This window comes from Thunnus albacares, chromosome 18 (genome assembly GCF_914725855.1).
Source record: "Thunnus albacares chromosome 18, fThuAlb1.1, whole genome shotgun sequence".
Classification (NCBI taxonomy): domain Eukaryota; kingdom Metazoa; phylum Chordata; class Actinopteri; order Scombriformes; family Scombridae; genus Thunnus; species Thunnus albacares.
The window spans coordinates 820,417-846,917 of record NC_058123.1 but is presented as its reverse complement, the minus strand read 5'-3'; the positions used below and the strand labels follow the sequence as shown (position 1 = coordinate 846,917).

At 40.2% G+C, this 26,501-nt stretch overlaps 1 protein-coding gene across 1 annotated transcript; it reads left to right on the top strand.

The window, feature by feature from the left end:
* The first annotated feature begins 5,768 nt into the window (after positions 1–5,768).
* lmbrd2b (LMBR1 domain containing 2b) lies at positions 5,769–24,882 on the top strand. The gene is made up of 18 exons (XM_044333120.1): positions 5,769–6,005; positions 10,069–10,292; positions 10,384–10,496; positions 13,165–13,263; positions 13,368–13,535; positions 14,954–15,164; positions 15,302–15,376; positions 15,467–15,580; positions 17,682–17,865; positions 18,132–18,313; positions 19,440–19,573; positions 19,666–19,771; positions 19,871–19,968; positions 20,093–20,196; positions 20,279–20,325; positions 20,845–20,959; positions 21,546–21,672; positions 21,769–24,882. The coding sequence occupies exons 2-18, from the start codon at positions 10,119–10,121 to the stop codon at positions 21,830–21,832; spliced, it is 2,115 nt and encodes a 704-aa protein (XP_044189055.1). The 5' UTR covers positions 5,769–6,005; positions 10,069–10,118; the 3' UTR covers positions 21,833–24,882.
* Positions 24,883–26,501: the final 1,619 nt, after the last annotated feature.

The window sequence follows — 26,501 nt, the reverse complement described above, 5'->3', positions numbered from 1 at the left end:
CACATATTTCTCTCGTGGCTTCAAAACCACCACTCTGTGTTCACGTGAACACCGACACGCAGCCAATCAGAGGCCGTTCTGACGGAGTGATCGACAGGCTGTCAGGACCGGGGACGTCACCTGGGCCGGTGGAGGAACCCGTGTGATATGGAAGGTCGCTTCTGTCAAAATCTAGACGTTTTTATGACTTAACTAGCTACAATTTTGACTAAATTACAATTGACAATCTCATAATTTTGACTTAGCAGGTATATATTTTTACTTACTATTTCATAATTTAACATCTCTCAATATTTACTCCTATCTCATAAGAATTATAGAGTAGTTTTATTTTCCTCATGCATCAACTTGTTTACTTCTTTTTCTCTTTGTTTCTCTTCTCAAAGAAACCTCTCAGTGCTTTAGGAGGGACATTAGAAAAAATGAATATATTCACTCATATAAGGAACTGTGAAGTTGAGTCAGTAATTTGAGCCGCTGGAGGCTGACAGTTTGACCTCAGGCTCTCTGAGCTCAAATTGCAAATACCACTCATGCTTTCACCACAAACACTGATGCTAATTTGCACCTGAAAAAGAGAGTAAGACAGAGAATTAAAGAAAGAAGCAAAAAAGGGAATGGTGAACTGCAGTGACCATAAGAGCTGGATTCTTGATCAACAGTGAGACATTTTCAGTCCAATAAGAATTGCTCGGATGGCAAATCAACCACAAAAGCTTCAAGTTTCCGGGTTTGCTTCCGTGTTGTGCGGCTCTCTGAATATACGCAGTACTGTTTCTCGCTGGCCCCGCCCCCGAGTTACCGCTCGGTCCACAGACTTTCCACTGTGGTGATGTCACTGATTTTTAAATTGCTTTTCTCTGTTCGAGGAAAGTTTTACAAATATAAAACCTCCATGGTTTAACAATTCATGATAGAAAGAGTCATAATTGACGTTGTTTGCAGTTCGAGGTGTTCTGTCAACAGTTTGACAGACGTCTCTTTTACAACGGTGGTCTATGTGAGAAATGCTTTTTGGGCCGCAGGGGGATTTTTTGCTGCAATACCACAAGTGACCACTAGGAAATATTGGCTGGAAGGCTGAGCAACAGCAGCGTCCTATCCAGCTGTTATTATACATCCATGATGGTGACACCTTTCATTGTAACTCACTGTAATATAGCAGTGTTTTTAGCCATGCTAACAACATGTCTCTATGGACAGTAATGTCTGTCAGTCTAGACTGAAATATCTCAACAGTTATCAGATGGCTCATCATGAAATTTTGTCCAAACATTCATGTTCCCCAGAGGTTGAAGGTCTAGCGCCTCCATCTGGTCAAAATGTGATTGGTTTATGACCAAATACCTGCATAACTCATGACTTTTCCATCAACCTCAGCTGTACTTTGTGTTTAGTGCTAATTAGCAAACTAAAATTTGACTGTATGTACTCTGTGATTATATGGTAAACTATATATAAACTATATAACGTCAGTGTGTTAGTTTTTTCGTTGTGAGCATGTTAGCATGCTGATGTTCATGCATTTAGCTGTGTCAAAGTACAGCAATACCTCAGGAACAGCGTCGGGCTGTGAAGCCAATCTGACATAATGGCCAAACTGTAATTACAACTTCCTGTCCGTCACATGACGCAAACAAAGAGCGTTATTCCCCAAACACAATCATTGGAAGAGGAATGGCTGTAAAACGGTGAGTAAATGTTTCAGAGTGAAATGGCTTTTTTTATTATCAGACTTTGATCCATTCAGTCTGATAACATGTGGAAAGACTAAATATTCAGCCATGACTTTGGGCCTCAGAGTGCCATCTAGTGGGCTGCAGAGGCAACTTATAATGATAATGGTGATAATTTACAAAGTTTACAAAGCTAGTCATTTTTATATCAAAATAATTAAAAACATCACATTAAAATGCATAATTAAAATGACCAGTTACATTTTAATATCACCACGCCAATCACAACACAAGTAGAGACAAACCTGTTTTATTACTGTTAGCCAGCTAGCTTTCTCTGTGGATTCTGCTTCAGAAGACACATCTCTATCCACTGTGTTGGAAAATGAACTGATGGAACCAAACAGCAGCCTGAAGCTTCAGCTCACACAAGTTGACCTTGTTTCATTCTGGAGACTGGCTGCCGGTCAATATCTCTCTCTGTCAAAACAGGCAATCAGATTTCTGTTACCTTTCACCACCATATATTTATGTGAGTCAGGGGTTTTCTATTGTGACACAAAGCATCACAAAATCAAAGGCAAGGATGTCACTCTGCGTGTCGGCCTCTCTGTCACCCGTCCCACCACCACTTGATCTGATTTTTCCCAGAAGCCCCGGTGTCTCGCTGAGGGTCAACAGAATATTTATTTTGGTCATTACAGCTGACAGGTGGCATAACATGTCTTTACAGCCCAGTTTTTTGTCATGTTTTTTGTTTGTTTGATTGGTCCTCGGAAATGTTTTAACAATCAGAAGTGGGCCTTAAGTCACAAAAGGTTGAGAACGCCTGATTTAGACACTAATCTACACTTTCTGTGCTCCAACACTGTCTCCCAACTCTGTCATGGATGAATATTAATAAGACTAATAATAATAATTGTATCAGTGAGTGTTGAGCAGGATCGGGGGGGGGGGGGGCAGTGGGTGGCTTGTAATCACAGATCCTGATTCGACAGCTCTGGAGGCAGAAACACTGCAGAAAAGCAACAGGAGAGACAAGAAAGAACAAAACCACAGGAGAGATGCAGCCAATCTGGTTTGGGATTAGTCAACAGCTGCAGCCGGCTGTCAGCTGATGAGGCAGAGTCCACATCTGTGTCCCAATTCAGGAGCCGGAGACTGTCCTCACAGAGAACCACCACATGTTATCACCTGCTAGAATCTGGGACGAGTTACACTCCTGCGAGTTTACAGTACAAGCTGTGACATTTCACCACAACACACGATGTGCTACTGACACATAACAGATTATAATATTTTATTCTTTTTTTCTGTTTTATATCATCGTAAACTGAATATATTTAGGGTTTGGAACATTTAAAGACGTCACACTGGACTCTATAAATTATATCTGGATTGTTTTGGTACAAATATTTGAGTCCAGATGTCAAAATGTATTAATGTTATTAAAATGAGGTCAGAAGTTTAGAAATACTGAGGTCTATAACTTCTGGGTATTTAAAAATAAACTACAAGATTTTATGTATTTATTTAACTTTTCAGTAATGTAGTTTGACGACATGATTCTAATTCAAGGTCTACTGACTCATTTTTTCCAGAGCTTTCAGCTGCGTCACTATTAAGATTGAAAGAGACGCATCATTCCTGTTTGCTTTGTCAGTCCGTCCATATTTTCTCAGTGTGTCTTTAGTGCGTATTAATTATGTCGTGTATCATGACTTTTACATTTTAAGTTGCCTCTTCAACATCTGGCCAGGAACAACAGATGGAAATTTGCCTTCTAAGCTAACTCTGGCTCATTTATAATTATTATTTCTGTTGATTAATGAGCATTGTCCCTGTCAAATAAATAAATAAAATAAAATAAACCTTATCTCCCAGCATTGTGTGGCCGGATGGCAGGTTTTTAATTTGGGTGAATACTTGATTCCTGTCATACTAATTTCATTTATGTAGTTTTTTTGTTTGTTTTTTTTGCTCAATAACGATTAAATTTAGTCTAAAAAAGGTCAGAACAAGACTTAAAACCCAAAACATGTCATTTATGTGTTAATCATTTAACTGTAAACTCCTCATCATGTGATCAAATTTAATCAAATTTCCAGAAATATTACTGTAGATGTGACGTCCTCTGTGTATGTGTGTATGGACATAAAAACATATTTACACAGACAGAAACTTTTTATGTTTATTCTGGTTTCAGGCAGCAGATTCAGCTGTTGAATGGTGGTCGACTGATTTATGTACTTTTCATCACAGCTTTACTACTGTTGCTTTCTTTTTAGAGAGCAGCGTTTATTTACTGTTATTATATATCATAGATAGAAAGATATATAGCATATAATCACAGCAGCATGACATCAGTGCATCTGTATAAAAGGAGATAATTTTAGCCTTTATTGACCTTGGAACAAAGTTACAAAATAACCTGCTGTGTTTTTTGGCAGGCCGATCATGTAAATATGTATTTAGGGATAAACCTACTGACCGATGAAGTTCAAGAGGAGAAAGACCGAGTTTATGATAAGTTTGAAGATAAGTGCTGCGTCCCTGACTGCAGCGCCGCATGTGACCTGAAAATAGACTCTTATCAGTCTGACTGAAACTGAGCCAGCCTGATAAAAAAAAAAAAAAGTGACAGCAGCTTTAGTGAAACATTAATCGCAGGTCGATCACAGCTGGGTCATGTTTACAGAGCTGAGCTGTCATCAGTAAAATAAAAAGTGAGAACTGAATGTAAACCTCTCAACCTCAGCGAGAGACGCTTCCAGCTTCTAAAACTCCTCTGTAGCTCATTTACCCAAATACTGCACTTATCTCACTATCTTTGAGTTCATAGTTAAAGTTATTGGATGATTATTGTGCAGATTTAACCAGATTTTAACCCTTGTTGCTCCCAAATAAGTTTCAAGTTGGGCTGAATTATGGACAGATTGGTTGTTATTTGATGTGCAGTTTGAGGTCACAATGTCTGGTTAACTAATTAATTAATTAACCTGATTGATCAACGATCTGTCTGTTGGACGTTTGATAGATTTCTGGCAGGTCAGGACCTTTGTTGTCTGTCTGCAGTTTGAGATCTGTGACGGTTTTTATTAAACTCTCAGAATCACTCGGAGGCAGCGACTGTTGCAACTGTCTCCATACTCAGCAGTCATATTAATAACTGATAGAACAACCACAAAAATAAGATCCTGATTAATCTCATGGATAAATAAACATTAATGCTGTTTTAAAGTTGCAATAAGTTCTTTTTCTTCCTTGAGTTATAAAACAATATACTGCTATATGGTTTCACCATGGAGGCACCATTGTCTATAGCTGTCTAAGAGATAAAATGTCTATAGCTTCAGAGGAAGCTATAGACATTTTATCTCTTATTTTTCTATCTAACACTGAAACTGAAACGTGGTAAGATTAATTGCACATAAGGCAGACTTTCTCTCTGCCCAAACAAAAGAAAAATGAACTGCAGTTTTCATAGATATAGTACATTGTTTGTAAAACAGTTCAAATATTCAGACTAATATGTATATATAGGTAAAATAAATACTAAGTTAATGATCACCATTTAATGGATGTTGCAACCGTCCCTGGAGACGTTGCAACAGATGGCAGGTATGGGGTCAGTTGCAACACCTGACTTCTCCTCTTTAAATGCAAATATTTATTTCATATGTGACATATTTTAATGATGTGGGTAGTACACTGACAGATATGAGTTCAATCTATTCAAATTGTGTCGCTCTACTGTAAATAGTCCCCATCTTACCATACCTCTAGTAACTAAAGCTGTCAAATACATGTAGTGGAGTAGAAAGTACATTTCCCTCTGAAATGTAGTGGAATGGAAGTATAAAGTAGCATCATATAGAAATACTCAAGTAAAGTACAAGTACTTGAGTAAATGTACTTACTTTCCGCCTCTGTTTGTCGCAGCTGTAATGAGGACGACGCCATAATAACACATACAGAAGCTACAGTCAATGTAAGTGTTATACTTGTGATTAAAATTGTTGGCAGGATCCATTTTAATCTTTTAAAAAATATACTTTTTTTTTAGATAAAATAAAAGCAGCAAGAGAAAGTCTACCGCGCATGCGCTGAGCCGCTGTCCGCCTGCCTGTGACGTCACCGTCCTCTCCTCTGGCAGAAACCAGGATGTGATGATGTGATGCTGCTGCTAGCAGCGAGCTAACAGGCTAACAGGAAGCTGCTGACTGTCATAGTAAACACGGTGGAATAAAAAACCTCACAGCTGTCTGACGAGTGAAGGAAGAACTTCTCTGTTCTCCCGAAAACTACAGAAACCGAGAATAAACTACGGTAAGAGTCAGAGACGGTAACGGTAATATTTTGCTAGCCAACGTTAGCTAGCTGTAATGTTGACGTAACGCAGTGTTAGCAGCTGACATTTAACACTACATATATCCACATGACCCTTCACACACATACGTATGACAATATGTGAGTGAATAGCGTGTTAATAATGACGTAAAGTGCTGCTGTTTGTAAAAAGAGGCTGCTGATCCGTCTGTTTATTATTCTGACTTCAGGTCACAGCTCAGAAACAGCAGTTATAATTCAGTTATTATGGGGTGTGTCAGACAGCTCAGTGCTGGACTCTCAGTCAGTCTGATCTGAGACATGTTGGGATCAGGAGATCCCAACCAGTCACAAGATGTCTAAATATGAGGGATGAGCCTCAAATCAAACAGTCCTGAGAAGGAAACTAAATCACACTTCATAGTCATAGTGGAGATGATCTGTTTGATTGTGAGGAATCACTACTAGATCATCAAACCAGAGATTCCTAAACAGGACCGCTCCTACCTCAGGGGTTAACAGGTGACACATGGAAAGACTTAGCTTGAATAAAATATAATATTATGATAATAGGATTACAGTTGTAACACCAGTGTTGTGATTGAGAGGTCATGACAACCAGTTAGAGAAAAGCTCAAAGTAATAGATGAAGGTCACTCCAAGCGTTTATAGAACCAATGCAAACTGTAAAATATCAAGGATTTCAGGATTCACATACTGAAAGATCAAAGGAGCACTTCTGAACCCATCTGATAGGACACAGCTGTCTTATTCATAGTTTTTAATAGATCAAATTATGTAGAGATGTTGTGTCTCAGGAGGTAGAGCAGGTCGGTTCCCAGCTCCTCCAGTCTGCATGTCGACGTGTCCGTCGGCAAGATGCTGAACCCCAAACTGCTCCTGATGATCCGTCAGTGTGAACGGTTAGTTTCCTCTGATGGGCAGGTTGGGACCTTGTTCAGCGTATGAATGTGTGTGAATGTGATTCATAGTGTAAAAGCACTTTGAGTGGTGGGAAGACTAGAAAGGTGATAAACAAGAACAGTCCATTTACTATTTACTATGAAGCCTAAACATGTGTGAGAAGTATTTACCAGGATGAAAGGTAGAGCTGCAGCTGACTATTATTAGTATAATCGTTTAACCTGTTGATTATTTTCCAGATTAATTAATTAATCGATTAGTTGTTTGGTCCATAAAATGTCAGAAAACTGTGAAAAGTGTCGATCAGTGTTTCCCAAAGACGACGTCCTGTCTGCAACCCAAAGATCTTCAGTTTACTGTCACAGAGACGAAAGAAACCAGAAAATATTCACGTTTATCAAGCTGGAATCAGAGAATTTCTACTTTTTTTTTTTTTTCTTAAACATGACTCAAAAGTTGGCGATTCATTTTCTGTCTAATCGTTGCAGCTCTGATCAGAATCCGTGTCGGTCGTTACCGCTGGTCATGTGTTGCATGTCGTTCGCCGTCTCTGTCTCCTGGTTTCCTGTCGACTCTACTGCTTTAATAAAGTCAAGTCCACTTTTATTCATAAAGCTCATCATCACAAATCACACATTTACCTCAGACGACTTCACTGAACTCCCTGAAAACCTGCAACAGGGAGAGAATGGAAGACATAAAATACCCCAAAATATAATGAAAAGAGTCAAACTCAGAAGGATGATCAGTCATTAGTGTGTCCCTGCTGTGTGTAGACGGCGGCGCTCCCATCCCCCCGACCCCCTGCCCCCTCTGCCCCCCCCCCCCCCCGGTCTACAGGAACAACACAAAAGATCCTTTCAGGGTTTACAGGTCAGCAAGCTTCTGCTGGAGAGTCCCATGTCTGACAAAACTCTCCTTACTATTATTATTATAATGTATAGCTGCAGTAACTGGATGGAGAACAATGTTGTGTTTGTGTCAACTGCAGCCATCATCATCATCATCATCATCATCATCATCATCAGTGAAATCAAAGTGTTTCTCAAGCAGTTAATGGTGGATGTTTTATTCATTTTATGGCATTTTGCTGTTAATAGATGAACGGTGAACACGCGGCGCTGCAGTCACATGATGTCTGTTCACATGTTGACCAACGACAGAGAGTCACTGATCTACGGCTGCAAATGACCGTTAGTTTTATTATTTTTCACGATTAATCAATGAATTATTTAGTCAACAAAACATCTGAAAATGGAGAAAATCATCCATCAGAGCGTCCAGGAGTCTCAGCTGACGTCTGTCGAACAAAGAACCAAAACCAGCGTTGATGTGAAGGAATATGAGACGTACGTCACCCAAACATCAGCAGAACTTTATTATTCTCTGGTAAAATAAGACCAAGAAAAACAATAAAGTCTTAAAATGTTTGACGTTTTGCTGATGATTATTGGATGTACAGTTGTCGTCTTCATTGTTAAACAACCAGATTCTCTGGATCAGGATTCCTTCAGTGGGTTTTAGGGTCTCGTCCTCCCAGAACAACCAGACCCACCAATTAAAACCAGTAGAAACACTGAATGAAGCAGCTTCACATTTCAGACAATTATCTGAAGTAGTTGGCAATTAATTTAATAGCTGACAATTAGTTGACTAATTGTTGACATTATCTTTATCAGCAGATCACTGACCTCAAGTTACCTCACATTAAAACCTGTTGGATCAGTTCATGTGAAGTAAATCACATCCTGTGGTCTGAGTAAAGCCACCAGGATGCTCCAGCTGCTTTTATATGAACTTTTTTCTCATCTTATTATTTATTTATAAGCGTCTCTAACAGCCAGCAGGGGGCGACTCCACAGGCTACATAACGAAGTCTGATTGTATAGAAGTCAATGAGAAAATGAGCCTCACTGGTTTATGACCTCAGTAAACTGTTTCCGGATGAGTTTATGCTCTCAATCATTAGTTTCAAGTCTTCTTCAATACATCATGATGTTTATTTAATAGATTATGGTTCCATTTACAGTAAAAATAAGCGATAAAGCAGCGTATGCTTTAGGGCGGGGCTACGTTGTGACTGACAGGTCGTTACCACGGCGATGTGTGAGGTTGTAGTTGGACCCCGGCGAGCTCCTCCTCAGCTATAATATGGACACCTCTGGCTCCAAAAAAAAACCAAGATGGCGACGGTCAAAACGCCAAACTGGAGGCTTCAGAACGGGAGTCCACAAACCGACGGATGACGTCACGGCGGCGCCGTCCATTAATTTATACAGTCTGTGATTATTTCTTTGAATTTGCTTATAGAAATTTAAAAGTATGTTCATCCAAACGCATCTGCAGAAAACAAACAAACAAAAAACACACAGAGGAAGATGGAAAAAAAAAAAGAAGTATAAAAGTAGGAAATGAAAACCACATTATCATGACATTATTTCTGATGAGTCACATTTTAAAAAGAAGTTTGAGTTTGTAGGAAGTTTTTTCTGTTTCCTGCTTGTCCTGCAACCAAAACAATGTTTATATAAACGTCTATAATCTGCAGAACATTATTCATAAAGAAGTTCATCAGTTTGTTTGCTCTTCCTGCAGCAGGCTGCTGTTAGTTCCAGATATTTCTATTAATTAGTGTTCATATTAAAGCTGCAACGATTCTGAACTGAATTAGCAAAAAAACCAATATGTCTTAAAGGGGGCGTGTCATGCTTTCTGTGATTTTTCTGTTATTTTTACAGTTATGATGTCGGATGTTAAATATGGTCAAAGTTCCAAAACTTAAGGTGAACAAATGTAAAAATGCTGCCTGCAAGTCAAAAGCCGGGGCTTCAACCTGCTCTCAACGCTTCGTGTGCAAAGTCACCACTAGTTGCTTCACGCACATGCAAACACAAACGGCCGTCCATCGGTAGCCTTTGTTGCTAAGGTTGTTGCTAAGGTTGTTGCTAAGGTTGTTGCTAAGGTTGTTGCTAAGGTTGTTGCTAAGGTTGTTCACGTTGCCCACTTTCATATTTCAAATCGGATTCAGGTATTTGATGGTTTTGCTGTTTTTCCTTTTAATTAATGACGTTAATTGAATATTAAACATTTTAGACAGTTAGATGATGAATGACAGCAGCCTGTGGTTTGTGTCCTGCAGGTTTTTTGGCGGCGGCTGAGCGCGGCGGCGGCAGCAGCAGCGGCGGCAGGATGAGTGGAGCGGCTCTGGGCATCGAGATCGTGGTGGTGTTTTTCCTGGCGCTGTTCCTGCTGCACCGATATGGAGACTTCAGGAAGCAGCAGCGCATGGTGCTGTTCGGCACGCTGCTGGCCTGGTACCTGTGCTTCCTCATCGTCTTCATCTTACCTCTGGACGTCAGCACGGTCGGTTCACAAGAGGAGACGGCTGAACTTTGACCCTCTCGGTGTCACCGGTCAAACCGCCTGTGAACTGTGTTTGTTTTCTTCTTTACAGACCATCTACAAGCAGTGTAAGATCGATCATGAGGAGCACGTCTCTGTTCCCACCGTCAGCCCCCTGCCGTCCAATCACAGCGCAGTAAACACGTCTGTCACACCCACTAAAAGGTAACGTGTGTCTCTGAGCTTATTCACTATATTCACTGATCACTGCTGCTTCCTGTAGCTTTAATCAATGTCTGCAGACGTTTAAGTCAATTAATCAATTAGTTAATCATCAGACAGTCAAAGTTAATAATCAATGAATCAGTGAAGTCATTTTTTCTCGGTTGCAGCTTCTGCTGATTCTGGTGTAATAGTGAGCTGAATATCACATCAGGCTTTGAGACTTTTTCAGTGTTTTCTTTCATTTTACAAACCAAACGATGACGATGGTCAGATAACGCTGATGAAGACTGAGCGTGTGCAGGAACGCGGTTCTGTTTACAGCTTCGTTAGCTTGTTTGTGATGTCACAGGTCTGTAAAATATTCAATTTACTAAAATGTTAAGACAAAAAAAACAGCAAATATTCTCATTTCAGAGCCTAAAACAAGACATTGTTTAGATTTTTTTACTTAAAAATCACTTTAAATGATGAATCGATCATCAAAATAGTTTCAACTTCATGTTGATTGATTAATTGAACAGATGTTGCAGCTCAGCAGACATTTGTAAGTAATTTATTTAAAACAGAAACAGTTCAGAGTGTTTTAGTGTTTTGATGATCTGCAGCTGTAAACAGAACAACGTTCCTGCACATGCTCAGTAGCGTCTGTCTTACACAGAACTACTCTGCAGAGACTGAAAACATGATGAAGGAACATGTGACCCGGAACAGCTGACGTGTTTTAATCAGATATATCAGCTTTGATACAAACATAATACTGGTTAGTAGATCAGTTCAATGTTGGTTTGGATCCAAACATGAAGACAAATATAGAAAATCAGCAGAATGATCCTTTAAAATCCAGAACAGATTAAAGGTGAGAACATGGTGGCTGCTGGTTTCTTTCTAGTTCAGTTAGTTACAACAACGATGCAGCACTAAAACCACGTTAACGACAGAGTTTCATCAGGTTTTGTGTTACAAGGATGCTGAAATAGTTTTAGTTCTTCTGCAGTAAAAACTCAACCAGAACTTCCTGCGTGTTCTTTCAGCTGTGCAGCTGCGTCACTGTTACAGGTTGTTTTATCTCAGCTGAAAACACCCAGATGGCAGCGTTAGTTCAGCTGAGACGCTTTGGTTGCTATGATACAGAACATCTGGGGAAGTGCAGTTAATTTATGTGTCGCAAGTACCTCATTTCACTACACTGAATGTAGAAACGTCGGCACGAGTTCCTGCTCTGCTTACAGAGAACGCTGAGTCATGTAGGGAGACACGCTCGCAACAGACATCCCAGCGAGGTAACCCGGGTAACGTCCACTCTTGTCATTATTCAGCACTTGTACATGAAGGATGTGACGGTTGGTCTTTGTGGTATTTGTCCCGCCCCTCCTCTACTGTGATTGGACGGCTGGCTAAAAAAAGTGACAGTGACGAGTGCAGCGTTTTACCCAAAGATCAACATTTTATCACCAAACGTGCAGCTCAGTGCAGAATAGACGCTGCGCCTGACGTCACGCTGCTGCTGCTCCCGTTACAAACTGTTTAAAGAGAGAGACGCAGCCTGAGACGTTATGAAACAGCAACTAAATCCTCTAATAGATGAAACGTATCAGTGACTGCAGCCTGAGAGGGAACTCTCTTCTTCTCTGGTATCATTATTTAGTCCTCCAGCAGCGACGTCTGTTACCAACAGACACTCCCCTCTTCTCACTTCTCAGTTTCTACATCCTCTCCTCCTCACCTCACCTCCTCACCTCCTCTCCTCCTCTCCTCACCTCCTCACCTCACCTCCTCACCTCCTCACCTCCTCACCTCACCTCCTCACCTCCTCACCTCCTCTCCTCACCTCCTCACCTCACCTCCTCACCTCCTCACCTCCTCTCCTCACCTCCTCTCCTCGCTTCAGAGCCGCCATGACAGTTAAATATGAGGTTTGTCAGAGCTGCATCATCAGTGTTCATAACTTCTATATTTACTTTTAACTCATATCACAACATGGCTCAATATGACGAGTGTACGGATGTCATACGTTGTTATATTTTACTTAACGCACACACACACACACACACACATATATATATATATATATATATATATATATATATATATATATATATATATATATATATATATATATATTTTATTGTGTGAAGCAGTACAGATGGTTTGTATCTTCCAGCTGTGTGTCGTCTCTTTTAAACCACACAGCTGTCAGATGCATCTTATGAAGGGAAACACGACGCGCTGAGACTGATTTCACAGGCAGGAGGACGGAGGAGACGAGGAGACGAGGAGACGAGGAGACGAGGAGAGAGAGTCAAACAGTGTTTAATATTCATGAAATGAGTTTATAATGACGACCTGAATCTGTTTATGAATAACATAAATCACTTTACTGTCTTGTATCTGTGTAGAGCTGCAACCAGGTCTTATTGTATTTATTATAATTGATTAATTAATCAGCTGTTTAGTGTATAAAATAGTAAAAACATCTTTACTGTCATACAAACTGTTTACATTCACATTTAAAAAGCTGCAATCAGACCAGAGTTTTTGTATTTTCTCTTCAAAAAGACTGAAATCAATGACTAGATGATCAGAGTAGTCGTCAGTCTGTCTAATCTAAGTGATGAAGAGTCTGCTGGTTGTGTATGAATGTTTATACTCTTCCTCCTCTCTGTGCCAGCGCTCCGAAGCCGTGCTACAAGCCGTGGAGCTACATCCCAGACGGCATCATGCCGGTGTTCTGGAGGGTCGTCTACTGGACGTCTCAGTGTCTCACGTGGTCAGTAAGAGTCTCAACCGTCTGTTGTTTGTTGTACAACTTGTTAACATGTAAGATCACAGTAGATTTGTTTGTTTGTTTGTTTGTTTTGTTTGTGTTTCCAGGCTGCTGCTGCCCTTCATGCAGTCCTACGCTCGCTCCGGAGGCTTCTCCATCACGGGGAAGATTAAAACGGCTCTGATCGAGAACGCCATTTATTACGGGACCTACCTGCTGATCTTCGGCTCGCTGCTCATATACGTGGCCGTTCACCCCGAGTGGCACCTGTCCTGGTGAGTGACAGGAAGCAGCCGGAGTCTCCACAGACTGCTCGTTTACACAAAAACAAAAACAAAAACATGTTTCCTGTCAGGACGTGACTGATGTTTTATCGTCAGGCTGCAGAATTCATCGTATGAACATAACGGTCAGATGTTATTAAACAAGATGAATCACAGTCATGAAATATGACACAATTAGAGCTGCAACTAATGATCATTTTTATTATTGATTCATTGATTAGTCATTAAAATGTCAAAAAAAAATGGTGAAAACGTGGATCATAAAGTCCAAAATATTCACTTTACTGTCAGAGAAACTAAAGAAACCAGAAAATATTCATATTTAAATCAAATCAAGTCAAATTTATTTATAAAGCACATTTAAAAACAACCACAGTTGACCAAAGTGATAATAAGATATCAGGAATAATAGATTAATAATATATTTAAGAAGCTGCAATCAGAGAATTTGAGTATTTAAAAGATCAAATCAAACTCAAAACAATTAATCAATAATCAAAATAGTTGCTGATTAATTTTCTGTCAGACGACTGATCAGTTAATCGTTACTTCCGTTGTGCTCCTCATGTGATCTTCAAGTCAATAAACAAACAAACAAACGAGAGAGACTTCTGTAAACAAACAAACAAACATGTCTGCTGTGGGCGGAGTCGCACTGCAAGGAAGTTGAGTTTAGTTGAACTTTGACCCCAGCTGATGTTTGTGAAATATGACCTTCAGGATTATGAAGTCTTTATAATCTGCTGTTAGCATGCAGCTAACACGCAGGCAGCTCCGCTAAACGCTAACATCATGATCTGAGAGAGCAGCTCTAATGTTCACTGTGTTGGTTTAGTGTGTTGCTAGCATGCTAACATTAGCTAATTAGCACTAAACACACTCGTCTGTAGTTTGCAGGTATTTGTTCATAAACTAAAGTGTTGTTTAAATGAATGTTTAGAGCAGATGATCAGATGATCAGATGTTGAGATATTTTCAGTCTGGACCACAAACCTCTCGGTAGCAACACTGCTAACATGGCTAAACCAGTGTAGGTTTACAGTAGATAGATGTAGTAACATCATAGAAACAAGACTAAATCTGTCTCTAAATTCTAAAACTCTTCAGTTGTTGAAGTTTAAAGCTTCAATGATTAGTTGAACACCAAATATTCTCCAGTTTCAGCCTTTAAAATGTGACGTTTTGCTGATTTTCTTTGTCACATGTGACAGTAAATGAACAATCTTCAGGTTTTAGACAAAATGAGCAAACTGAAGAGATCGCTGCAGCTTCTGAGAAACATTTTATAGATTAAATGAGAAAATAATCTGCAGATTAATCGATGTGTGTGATAAACTACAGATGAACAGTTAAAGTTGAAACCTGTCAGAGAGGGTTTAGTGAACACAGCGGCCTGCTCTGATGTTCAGGTACGAGCTGCAGACCATCGGCATCACGGCGGCGAACACCTGGGGTCTGTTCCTGCTGGTGCTGCTGCTCGGCTACGGTCTGGTGGAAATCCCTCGCTCCTACTGGAACGCCTCGCGACACGGACACTTGCTCATCAAGACGTACTTCAAGGCGTCCAAGCTGATGACGGAGAAGGCCGACGCGGAGGAGAACCTGGAGGACGTCATGGAGGTGAGCGCCACGCGCACACACACACACACACACACACACACACACACACACACACACACACACACACACACACACACACACACACACACACGAGGAGAAGAAGAAGTTTGTTTACTGTGACGTCTGTTCTGCTGCAGGAGGTCAGAAAAGTCAGTGAGTCCATCAAGTATAACCATCCGCTGAGGAAGTACATCGACACCATCCTCAGGAAGGTAAATATGATCCGACAGCTGCTTCATATCTGACATGTGATCAGACAGATTGATCAGACTCCTCCTCTTCCTCTTCCTCTTCCTCCTCAGTGTCCGCTAGACTACCAGGAGAAGATGGGCAGGAACATGGACGACTACGAGGACTTTGATGACAAACAGAACACCTACCCCAGCGAGAAGAGTCTGGTGAAGCTTCATAAACAGGTGAGAGGAAGAGTCAGGACGCTCGCTCTTCATCTTCAGGAAACTTCCTGTTTCTGAGTTATTCTTAGACGTCGTTTCTTATTTTAACTTTCTGTTCGTCTCTTGATCTTAAAAAAGTCTTTTTCATAAGAGACAAAATGAGACAAAAAATAACATTTATTTATAATCAGACGAGCAGAATATAAAAATATCACGTTGTGTTTAATAAGAGCGTTAAAGGAAAGAAGACGTCGTGTCACGACCTCGTCACACTGCATCACCTGCACATGTCTGATGGACACAATCAATAGAGAATCAGTTAACAGTTTATTCTGTTTAAGAGGTGCAGAGTTCCTGACAGGATGAGTTTATAGATGAAGATCCTGAAGTGTTTATTTCACAGAGAGGAGACGTGATCGTCGATAAAATACAGGGAGAACAGTCTCTCCTGGAAGACGTCCGTAGTTTCGTTGTGTCAAGAATGAACAAAGAAAGCTGAGAGACAAGTCCAGTTAATATGATTTTATTTTTACGGCCTAATATTTGTGTATCTACAGATCACAGATCACAAGTTTGCCTCAGGAGGCTTTACAATCAATACAGCAGCACAACATGCTCAGTGCAATAAACACCATGAAGCTTACTGGTGCTTTACGTTCCTCCAGTAAGGAATCCAAAGCCGTGAAGACTCCGTCACCTCTGGATGTCAGGAGACCTGCTGCCGCCTCAGAAGGTCTAAAGCCTCGACTGGAAGCCTCGACGCGTCGACTCCAACCTCGATTCGATTTTTGGACCTGGCGACCAAAACTGTTTTCTCTGCAGCCAACAAAGAGAGAGAGAGAGACAGCGCAGTGGTGGTCGAGTGAGGAGAGCGAGCGGTTGCGAGAACAAAAACGAGAATGAGAGAAATAAAACGTTTGATTCTGATTATTTCACAAATAAATAAGCATCAAACAATCAACCTTCCTCCTTTTCATTCATTACGTCCGACTAGCAGTTAATACGAGGACAAAACGACAGATTCCTGTTGGTTCTGTGGTGCGTTTAGGCCTTCAGGCTCAGAAGGTCAGAGGTCATAGATAGTTTGAGGCTGAACCTTTAGAGGAGAAAGAAAACTGTTAAAACAGGAAACGATGGAGTTACAGTAATAAAAACCAGACGAGAGCAGGAAGAACTGAAGGAACTATGAACAGAGATCAGCGGGTCAGTGAGGTGTGTTCAGCCTGCAGGGTTTACAATGTCACCATGGCAACTCTCTTTTAACCTGCTACATCACCATGGTAACTCTCTTTTAACCTGCTACATCACCATGGTAACTCTCTTTTAACCTGCTACATCACCATGGTAACTCTCTTTTAACCTGCTACATCACCATGGTAACTCTCTTTTAACCTGCTACATCACCATGGTAACTTATACCATATAATATATAATATACAATGAATGAATTTACATCAGCAGTTTTCTGCCAGCATTCATCTCTCACCTTATTTGCAGCAACAGTGTTGCTTTTTGTTGTGATAATTTATTTATATTCTTCAATATCTCTCCGTTATAACGACCTGTTCCTCCTGACTGAAGCAGCAGCATGTGATTGGTCCATTCTGTGCAGAAAAAGAGTCAAATGACACTAAACGCCTCCTTTCATGGAGACGCTCACAGAGCCTGAAGCAGAAAGCCTGAGTTAACAAAGAAGGTTCATAACTACCGTGGTGATAACACTCATCTCTGATGGTGAGTTCAGGGTTTGTTGATCCAGATCACAGAGAGCCTGGATATGTTAAACCCTTCAGGTCAGGATGCATGTTTGAAGAGGAGGAAAAACACTGAACGGCAGAAGGTTATGAAGGTTATTCTGACAACAAATATCACAGTGTCATCAAAAAAATCATCAAACGTTCCTGAAAGACTTCTGTTAGTGCTGAAATATTAGTGAGTTACTTCACACTATGATCAAACTGTCAATGTGTCAGAAACGTCTTTGTTCTCCATGAATGATGCTAAACGTTAAACGCTGTGTGTGTGTGTGTTTGTGTGTGTTTGTGTGTGTGTGTGTGTGTGTGTGTGTGTGTGTGTGTGTGTGTGTGTGTGTGTGTGTGTGTGTGTGTGTGTGTGTGTCCAGGTGATCTACGCGGTGCAGAGACACAACAGGACGCGTGTGCAGTGGCAGATCCTCCTGCAGCAGGCCATCCATCTGGAGGACGTGGCCAAGAATGAGACCAGTTCAACCCACCAGTTTGTCCACAGCTTCCCGTCCTCCGAGCCAGCCGGCTGGTTCAGCAGATACGTTTACACGCCGACTGTAGGTGAGTCAGCGAGGAAACCTCTTTCACTGCTCATATGGACACCTGACTGCTGGTTTAACACACACTGGGAACACTGGGAAGCATCCTTTAATAATGAGGGGAATCATTGGATCAGAAAGTCAGACTGTGTGAAAAGAAACAGGAAATGTTTAGGATGAATCAGCTGTTGCCTTTGAGCCGAGCAGTGACGTCCTGTGTGTGTGTGTGTGTGTGTGTGTGTGTGTGTGTGTGTGTGTGTGTGTGTGTGTGTGTGTGTGTGTCTCCAGAGTGGTACTGGGAGTGTCTCCTGAAGCGCTGGTTCTACCGGCTGCTGTCGGTGGTCCTGACCCTGTTCAGCGTGGCGGTGGTCTGGTCTGAGTGCACCTTCTTCAGCACCCGGCCCGTCCTCTCCCTGTTCGCCGTCTTCATCCAGCTGGCTGAAAGAGATTATAACTACCTGTACATCGAGGTGAGACGCATCACACCAGACCTGCAGCTGACGACGGCTCTCTCTGTCCATACGTCTGTCTAGAAAAGGTTATGATGTCATAAAGCGTCATCTTCAGATGTCTCGTTTCACATGTGGCCCGCCAGAGAAAAACATCTGATTGTAAAAACAGGCATTGACTGAAAACTACATTTCCCACAATGCATGCCGATTATGTTACCCAGGAAGTGACGGTATCCTGCCGCTAGACTGTGATGTGTCCACATCAATGTGATTTTCCCAACAAGTGGAATTGAGATAAATAATGAGTCCAAAATGTCCAGAAAGAGAAAAACCAGTTTGTCTTTTGTGTTATGAGGCGTCTGTGGTCAAACACGGAGCTGAGGACGCCAAAAACAGCCTCCAAGAAAAACAACAAATTAGTCCAAGAACTAAAAGACAAACTGTGATCGCAGCAGAATCTGTTCATGAAACAAAAAACAACACAGCAGCGAAAGTTTTATCATGACTTCAAAGTCTTTTTCAGAGTTGAAGGTCTCTGAGCAGCTGTTTCCCATCAGACACACATGTTCTGTTGACTGTGACAAAAAACATTTTGAACCAAGTTAACGACGTCATAACTGGTGTTTGATGATATTTTTCTTTCTTCTCTCAGATAGTTTGATGGTTGGTTGATGGAGTCATGTGTTGTTCATTTATGTTATAATTACAAAGCAACAAGCAAACATATTGTTTTTACATCTATGCAAATATATATATATAATATCTGTGACTTGAATAAGTAACACATTCAGAGTTATTTAACATTAAGTAGTTACATTTAGTTACATTTAAAAGTTACATCTGGCCCTTTGATGCTGTTTGACACCCGTTTTATCAGATCAACAGTCATAAATATTTACTTTCATGTTTGACAGAAAACCTTCAAATCATCACATCTGAGAAGCTGAAACCAGCAAATATTTGTTATTTTTACTTAAAAAAATGACTAAAATGATTATTTGATGATTAAAATCGTTGCTTGTTTAGTTTTCTGTCGATCAGTTATTGATCATAATAACTCCTTGTTGAGGATCACACTGGTTCACTGCTTGAAGTCTTGGTCCAGTTTGTCTGACTGGTTTGTGATGTCACTCGTCTCCACCAGATGGCGTGCTTCATCACCATCTTCTTCCTGTGCACCTGCGTTTACTCCACCGTGTTCCGCATCCGGGTTTTCAACTACTACTACCTGGCCTCCCATCACCAGACCGACGCTTACAGCCTCCAGTTCAGCGGCATGTGAGTGGCGTCGTCATGTGATCTCAACTTCCTGTCAACGGTAGAAATTCAGGAAAACTGCTAAGTTGACACGGTGACGTTTGAATGTGCAGGTTGTTCTGTCGTCTGACGCCTCCTCTGTGTCTGAACTTCCTGGGTTTGATCCACATGGACTCTGCAATCTCCCACCAGGAGAAGGAGCAGACAGCCTACACCTCCGTAAATAACAACAACAACAAACAACAAACAACAACAACTACGTCTGTGATGGTTCAGTCGCAGCTTCAGCACCTTTTAACTGTTGAACTTGTTTTTCAGATCATGGGATCGATGCGAGTCCTCTCCTTCATCGCTAACGGCTTCTACATCTACTACCCCATGCTGATCGTCATCCTCTGCATCGCCACCTACTTCAGGTGAGTTTCCGTCAGTGACGGCTGTGGAGAGAGAGAGAGAGAGAGAGAGAGAGAGAGAGAGAGAGAGAGAGAGAGAGAGAACAGCTGCTGCAGATGTGAGTGATAATCACGTGTCTCTCCTCAGCCTGGGGACGCGCTGCCTCAACCTGCTGGGCTTCCAGCAGTTCGTAGGAGACAGTGAGATGACGTCCGACCTGATCGACGAGGGCAAAGAGCTGATCAGACGAGGTGAGTCTGATAACAGCGGCTGCTCTTCGCTACGTGCTGCTGCCGCTCAATACGACGATCAATACGTTTCTATTGTTTACAGAGAAGAGAAAACGCCAAAGGATCGAAGACGGAGAGAACAGACGGAGAGTGAGTAGCTTTATTTCCTCCAACACATCACACATGAGAGAATCAGTTATTTTAATACTAGAAAATGTCATTTTAATACAAAAAGGTTATTTTAGTAGTTTAGTTAAATGTTACTGTAGTTTGAAAACATGTGACTTCAATACTTGAAATATATTCTAATATAAAAAATGTTAAATTAGCACTAAAAATGTCATTTTAGTCCTTGAAAATGTATTTTAATACCTAAAAATGTCATTTTAATATTATTTTTAATACGTTTTAAAACATGTTATTTCAATACTTGAAATATATTCTAATGTAAAATGTTATATTAGCACTAAAAATGTCATTTTAGTCCTTGAAAATGTTAGTTTAATACCTAAAAATGTCATTTTAATACTAGTAAATATGAGTTTAGTTGTAGAAGATGTATTTTAATACTATAATAGAATATATAATAATATTTAAACCTTTTGCAGCCGCCACATGTAACTGTAAACACACGTTTGAGGCGTTGTGCTGAATGATGATGTGTTTCAGGAGTGGAAGGAGCGTTATGGAAACCAGCGGGAGGATTACGCTGCCAGGAACAGGAGCAGTCATGAGATGAAGGAGACCAGCTACTCAGACACCGTCAACCCCAACAACAGCAGACGTAAGTTCACCAAAAAAATGGTGACAGGTGAGATAATAACAGACTGATGTAAAGCATGCGGAGGTCTCAGAGTCGCTGTGGATCAATACGTTTGATAAAACAGAAACGTTTCTGTTCTGTTAGATGTGCGACTGCTAGCAGCTCTGAGAGGCTGCACTTTAGCTAAATGCTGATGTCAGCATGCTAACATGTTGATGTTTAGCATGTTAGCATGCTAACATTACAGAACGTACAGCTGAGGCTGATGGGAACGTCTTTAGACAAACTGAAATGTTGACCAGATGAAGGAGGAGAAGTCACAGAGTCAAAGTTATTACAGGAACATGAATAAATGTGTGAACAACATTTGGTGCAAATTCATTGAAAACTGTATTTTATTATATATATTTCACTGAAGAAGTGACTCAGACCTGCTGGTGGCGCTAGAGGAAGTCACATGATCACTGAAGTCAGTAGGATTCATCCTCTGAAGACAATCTGATAGTTTGAGATCAGTCTGAACCAACATGGCCGTCCGTAGAGCTGCTAGCTGAGCTCAAACTGAAGCTTTGTCTCTGAGTTTGTGTTTTGTGTGTTTTAACACCAGAAGCTAAATATTCCCGGACGGGGAGTCGAGCAGAGAGGGACTGCGTCGAGCTGCTGCAGGACGCCGAACCTTTAGACTTCAACGCTGACTCTCTGACAGACGACCCGCTGGACTCAGAGTCTGGCAGGTAAACATGGTTTCTTCTTTGTGTATTCATAATAAGTAGCGTGTGTGTGTGTGTATCTCTGTGTTAGACTCAGCTGCGTGTGGTTCGGTCCTTCAGGCACACGGTGGGACGATATCTGTCCATGTCATCGTCTCGCAGTCGGATATTTGACGACGTCTAACGGAGGGGGAAGCCGTGAACCGGAACGTACATCACTGTCTACACCTCCACCTGCAGGGAGAGGAGCTGCAGTCACCTGACTGAATGTACCACATGACCTCCACCACCGCAGCAGCAGCAGCAGCAGCAGCAGGAGGATGCATGCTAGTCTGAAATAACATCACGCATCTGCATCCTGGAACTGTTTTCATAAAGTCTTTGCATCAGGTTGTTCATGTCCAGCTTGGCTGCAGGTAAATGAAGGAATATTCTGATATGAACGCCAGAAGCCAGACGCGCTGCGCTGATCACGTGAGCTGCATGTCGTCTCTCTGCGGCCGCCGCATGTTCCACACGTCACTTTAAAGGAGCTCAGTGGAAGGCTGTTATATTTATATTTTCTATTCTTTTTGGGATTTATTATGTAACGGTTTCATCAGGCTGTTTGTTCAAAATGTCCAAAACTACTTTAACTTTAATCATTTATAAAATATATTGATTGATTACGCAGCTCTCACATGGAAGCAAATAATAGTCGCAATAATTTAAATATTATAAACAACTGAATACAATCATTTAAATTCATTTAACCGCCACTGAATGTTTATTTATAGCAGTGAGATATTGAACTCTGAGTTTATCTGCTTTGATTTGAAACTTCCAGAAACTAATTTAAGTCGTGAAACTTCAAAAACTCGATTTTAAGTCACAAATTCAAATAGAAAACGTGTTTCGATCACATTTAACCGTCATTTTTCAGATCTAAAAGTACAAGTCAAGTCAAAAAACATCATGTTATTTATTTATTTATTTATTTCTTCTTTATTTATTGGGGGGAAGGTTCCCTGAAGCTGCTCGGTTTGGGTTTCAGTGGAGGTTCAGAAGGAGGAAATTCATCTCGCAGCATAAAAACACAAACAAAATCAAAACACAAGACGATAAAAAGACACGATGAATAAAGTGCTGAGCTGTGAGAATCATCACTTATTGCTGCTCTTTCACTTTCCAAACACTCATTTATCCTCCAGCTGAACAGAAACTACAAATAGAGTTTGCTGAAATTTAGGGGAAAAAAATGAAAATAGATACTTTGTCCTCTGTTTGCATCATGTGACTGACAGAATGTAACCTGATAGGACGCGCTGTGGTCAGACCTGTAAACAGTGCGAGGTGAGACGTTCGACCGCCGCAGGTCAGAAGAAAACAAGATTTTCCAGGTTTCAGATCAGATTTCAGACGGTCTGAGTGCTATTTAAAGTCTCTCTCTGGTATAAAACCTGTTTTTCTGGACTGTGATGTTCTCGTCTCTCAGCAGAAGGATGTAAAATATGTGCAGGTTCATCTGCTGAAGGAGGAAAAACACACAAGTGTAAACTAACATGTTTTACGTATTAATAGATTCTGAACTTTTACACGAGGGAGGAAAATTTCTGTCAAACTGACTGAACTGAACTGTTCAACTCAGCTGATCATTGAAAGCAGATCTTTAAATATCAACATGAAGCATTCAGTGGTGATTAAATTTGAGGTATTTGGTTGTTTATAGATTCTAATCATTATTATTTGCTTCCATTCTCACCAGTGTAATTTGGATTTGGTGGTTGTACAGAAACTTCTTTCAATCTGATTATGACTGTAAATTTATAAATCAACTATGTGAACTTTGTTACCTGATTGTTGAAACTCTTCCTCTACGTGGTATTTAAAGATGAAATGGTTCTAAAAAATATCTTTATCATCTTGAAGTGAAAACAGCAGATGTTTCCTTTTCCCATCCAGGGTGTAAAGATACAGAGAAGTGACCTTTAAAGGACCATTCCAGTGTTTTCTATGTTTAAACCTGCTTTACTTCCCTCCTTTATTTATTTCACTAAAGTATGAAATTCAACTGAAAACTGACTTTTAGATCAGATTTGATTAGAAAACAAATATTAATAGAAGTGAAACTAGTTTAATAAAACATCAAACGAGCGTCTCTGCAGCTCTACGCAGCTGTTGGATGTTTACAGCTTGTTTCTACGGTGTCCCAAGAGGCCAAAATATCAGTCAGTGCAGCTTTAAACAAGGTTGCCTTTATTTTTTTTTTAAAGTCGTTAAGCAAGTGAAGCAAACGACCAACAGTCCTGAACCCAGAACGGTTTAATTCACTGTAACATACAGACGAGGAAAAGCAGCAAAATCTCACATCTGAGACCCGGGAACCATCAGATGAACAACGAGCCTAAACATCACGTAACTTTTAGCACAGAAGTGTCAGACCAGGAAAAAGCTCATGTGGATCTTTTTTTTTTGTGACATTTGAGCTGCTGTATATTAGCGCACACATATGAAAATATAAAAGAACCGAGACCAGATCCCTGAGGAACCCCACAGGTCATTACTGACAGTACTTAACGCTCAGGTCAGGTGTGGAGTTTACTGCTTATCCTTTCTGCCCCTTGTGGACAACAGTTAATACAACGTTAAGTATATTTGATTTGTATAAAATGAGCTAAAACATGTAAAAACACAGTTATGGTCCTGAAGATACTTTTAGTTGATGAAGAGATCCTGCTGGCAGGTTGAGCTGAGCTTCAGGTCAGTCTGAGCTTCTTTAAATAAACTTCACAGAAAGGTTTAGTTCAGCTACACATCCTGATCTTTCCTTTTCATGCCAGTGTATATATGTATGATATACCTTTTTTGTATTATATGGGCTAATTAATAATATACAGAACGATGTCAAATGTGACTTTGTATTTATTATCTTTCCTGCAGCCTGTTAACTCTTCTTCTGTCACTGTTATCTTTCCTTATTTCTGACTTCTTCCCTCCAAAAAACAGCACTAAACACCTTCCAGTAGCGTGTGACTCTTTCTGATCATACTGGTGATTCTGGTGATGAAGTTATTTGATTTTTATGTTGTTGAATATATGAATATTTATTGTCCGTTTATGATCTCAGCACATGTTCTCTGATTCTGGAAATGGAGAGTAGATGTAATTAGTTGATTCCTGTGATTTACAGTAGTGTATAATTAAGGTTTACTCTGCTGCCAGTGTTGTTGTCAGTCAATAAAAGTTAAAGTGTTACAGTTTTGTCCTGTTTATTGTCAGAAATACAGTAAATGACGACGGATTCATTGCCTGGATGTGAACCGGTCAGGCTGTATATTCAATATTTTTGTTTTTATTATTATATTTACAGTAACTATATTCATATTATGATTACTACGTACTCTATAGATATTAATGCATCAAACATTTGACCTCTGAAGGCTGCAGAGTTGCACTATCAGACTCTTATATTTGCACAATACATAAATCTTTTTTATGACCCGAGTATTGTGATGTGTTGGTCTGTAATGTATTTATAGTGTAATGGGAAATTGCTGATCAATCAATAAACACACAAAGAGAGCATTGTCAGGTTATGAAATAGTGTAATCAAATAATACAATCAGAAGTATAAAGCATCATAGTTCTGGAGACAAAGATACCACCTAGATATCTTTTCTTTGTCTGAAAGGTTAACCAGTCCCTTAAATACTACTCGTACAGAATTTCAGACATCTGCTTACTAACCTTACAGGTCAGCAACCCTCAGATAGAAACATAAGTCAAAAGTTCAGCTAACCTAGGAACAGACTTTCTTCACGACCATATATGACAGTACATAAGCACCAAGTAGCATCACAAAATAACATCACTACTATATTAAATTAAGGACAAACCACACTATCCTCTAAAGCTGATCAGTTTTACACATAAACATCCTCATAACTACAGTTTATCTTATCACTGGCTCAGGTAAAGGTATAACAGAATAAACTTAACTGTTAGACACACAACTGCCTCATCTTACACAGCAAAGAACTAAGTTTAGAATAGACACAGCACACACACACTAACACTAAACTGAACTTAAACACTGTCTGAAACATGGATGATATATTGAAGGAATACATCAAATGATAACCTGTTATTCAGTTTTCTTTTACAATAGCTTTAGCTTAAATTGTTTTTTTTTTTTTTTTTAGTCTTATATGTGTTCTATTTTTTGTGGTTCTTTCCCTTCAACTCAACTTCAAACTTCACACACATTAATTTAACTTCAAACTTTCATGTGTGCAGCACAAAGCTGTGAAACACTTTGAGCTGAAAGTTGTCACAGTTTCATTGAGTTCAGATCATCACTTATAAAACAAAGTTCTTCACATAGAACAAAAAACTTCCAACTCTGACGATAATTAAAAATAGTAAAAACAGAATAAAACCAGTATGAAGTAGAATCAGAGAAGGTGGAGAGATAAAAGGCTTTATTCAGTCTTATTTCACCAAACTGCAGTTTCATCGAGTACAACTGTTTTTATTCTTAATTAAGTGCTTTATTATTTGTTTCTACTCAGAAGTTCATTTAATCAAAGTTTCTCTTTCAGGAGACGATAAAAGCAAAGTTGAACCTTGAAGCAGTGAGAAGGACACATGACTATAATGTTGATTATCTGTTTCTGGAATATCATGTGACTGCATCACATGACTGTCGACACGCTGATCCTGCAGAAATATAACTTAATGAAGGCCGAGTGTTCAGAGGACGGATGTTCTGTCAACGACACTGTTTGTGTTCATGCAGCTTTTATTTCATGATGTTACTTTTGCTCCTCGTGTTGTGTTTTCATACTGTGCCTCTGAGCAAGGCACTAGCAGGA

What these genes read in the sequence shown, in the direction of transcription:
- lmbrd2b (XM_044333120.1), top strand. Translation starts at nt 10,119, where the DNA reads ATGAGTGGAGCGGCTCTGGGCATCGAGATCGTGGTGGTGTTTTTCCTG. An exon ending in ACCTGGAGGACGTCATGGAG is followed by an intron (nt 15,165 to 15,301) that starts GTGAGCGCCACG and finishes GTTCTGCTGCAG; the next exon opens with GAGGTCAGAAAAGTCAGTGA. An exon ending in TGCATCGCCACCTACTTCAG is followed by an intron (nt 19,969 to 20,092) that starts GTGAGTTTCCGT and finishes GTCTCTCCTCAG; the next exon opens with CCTGGGGACGCGCTGCCTCA.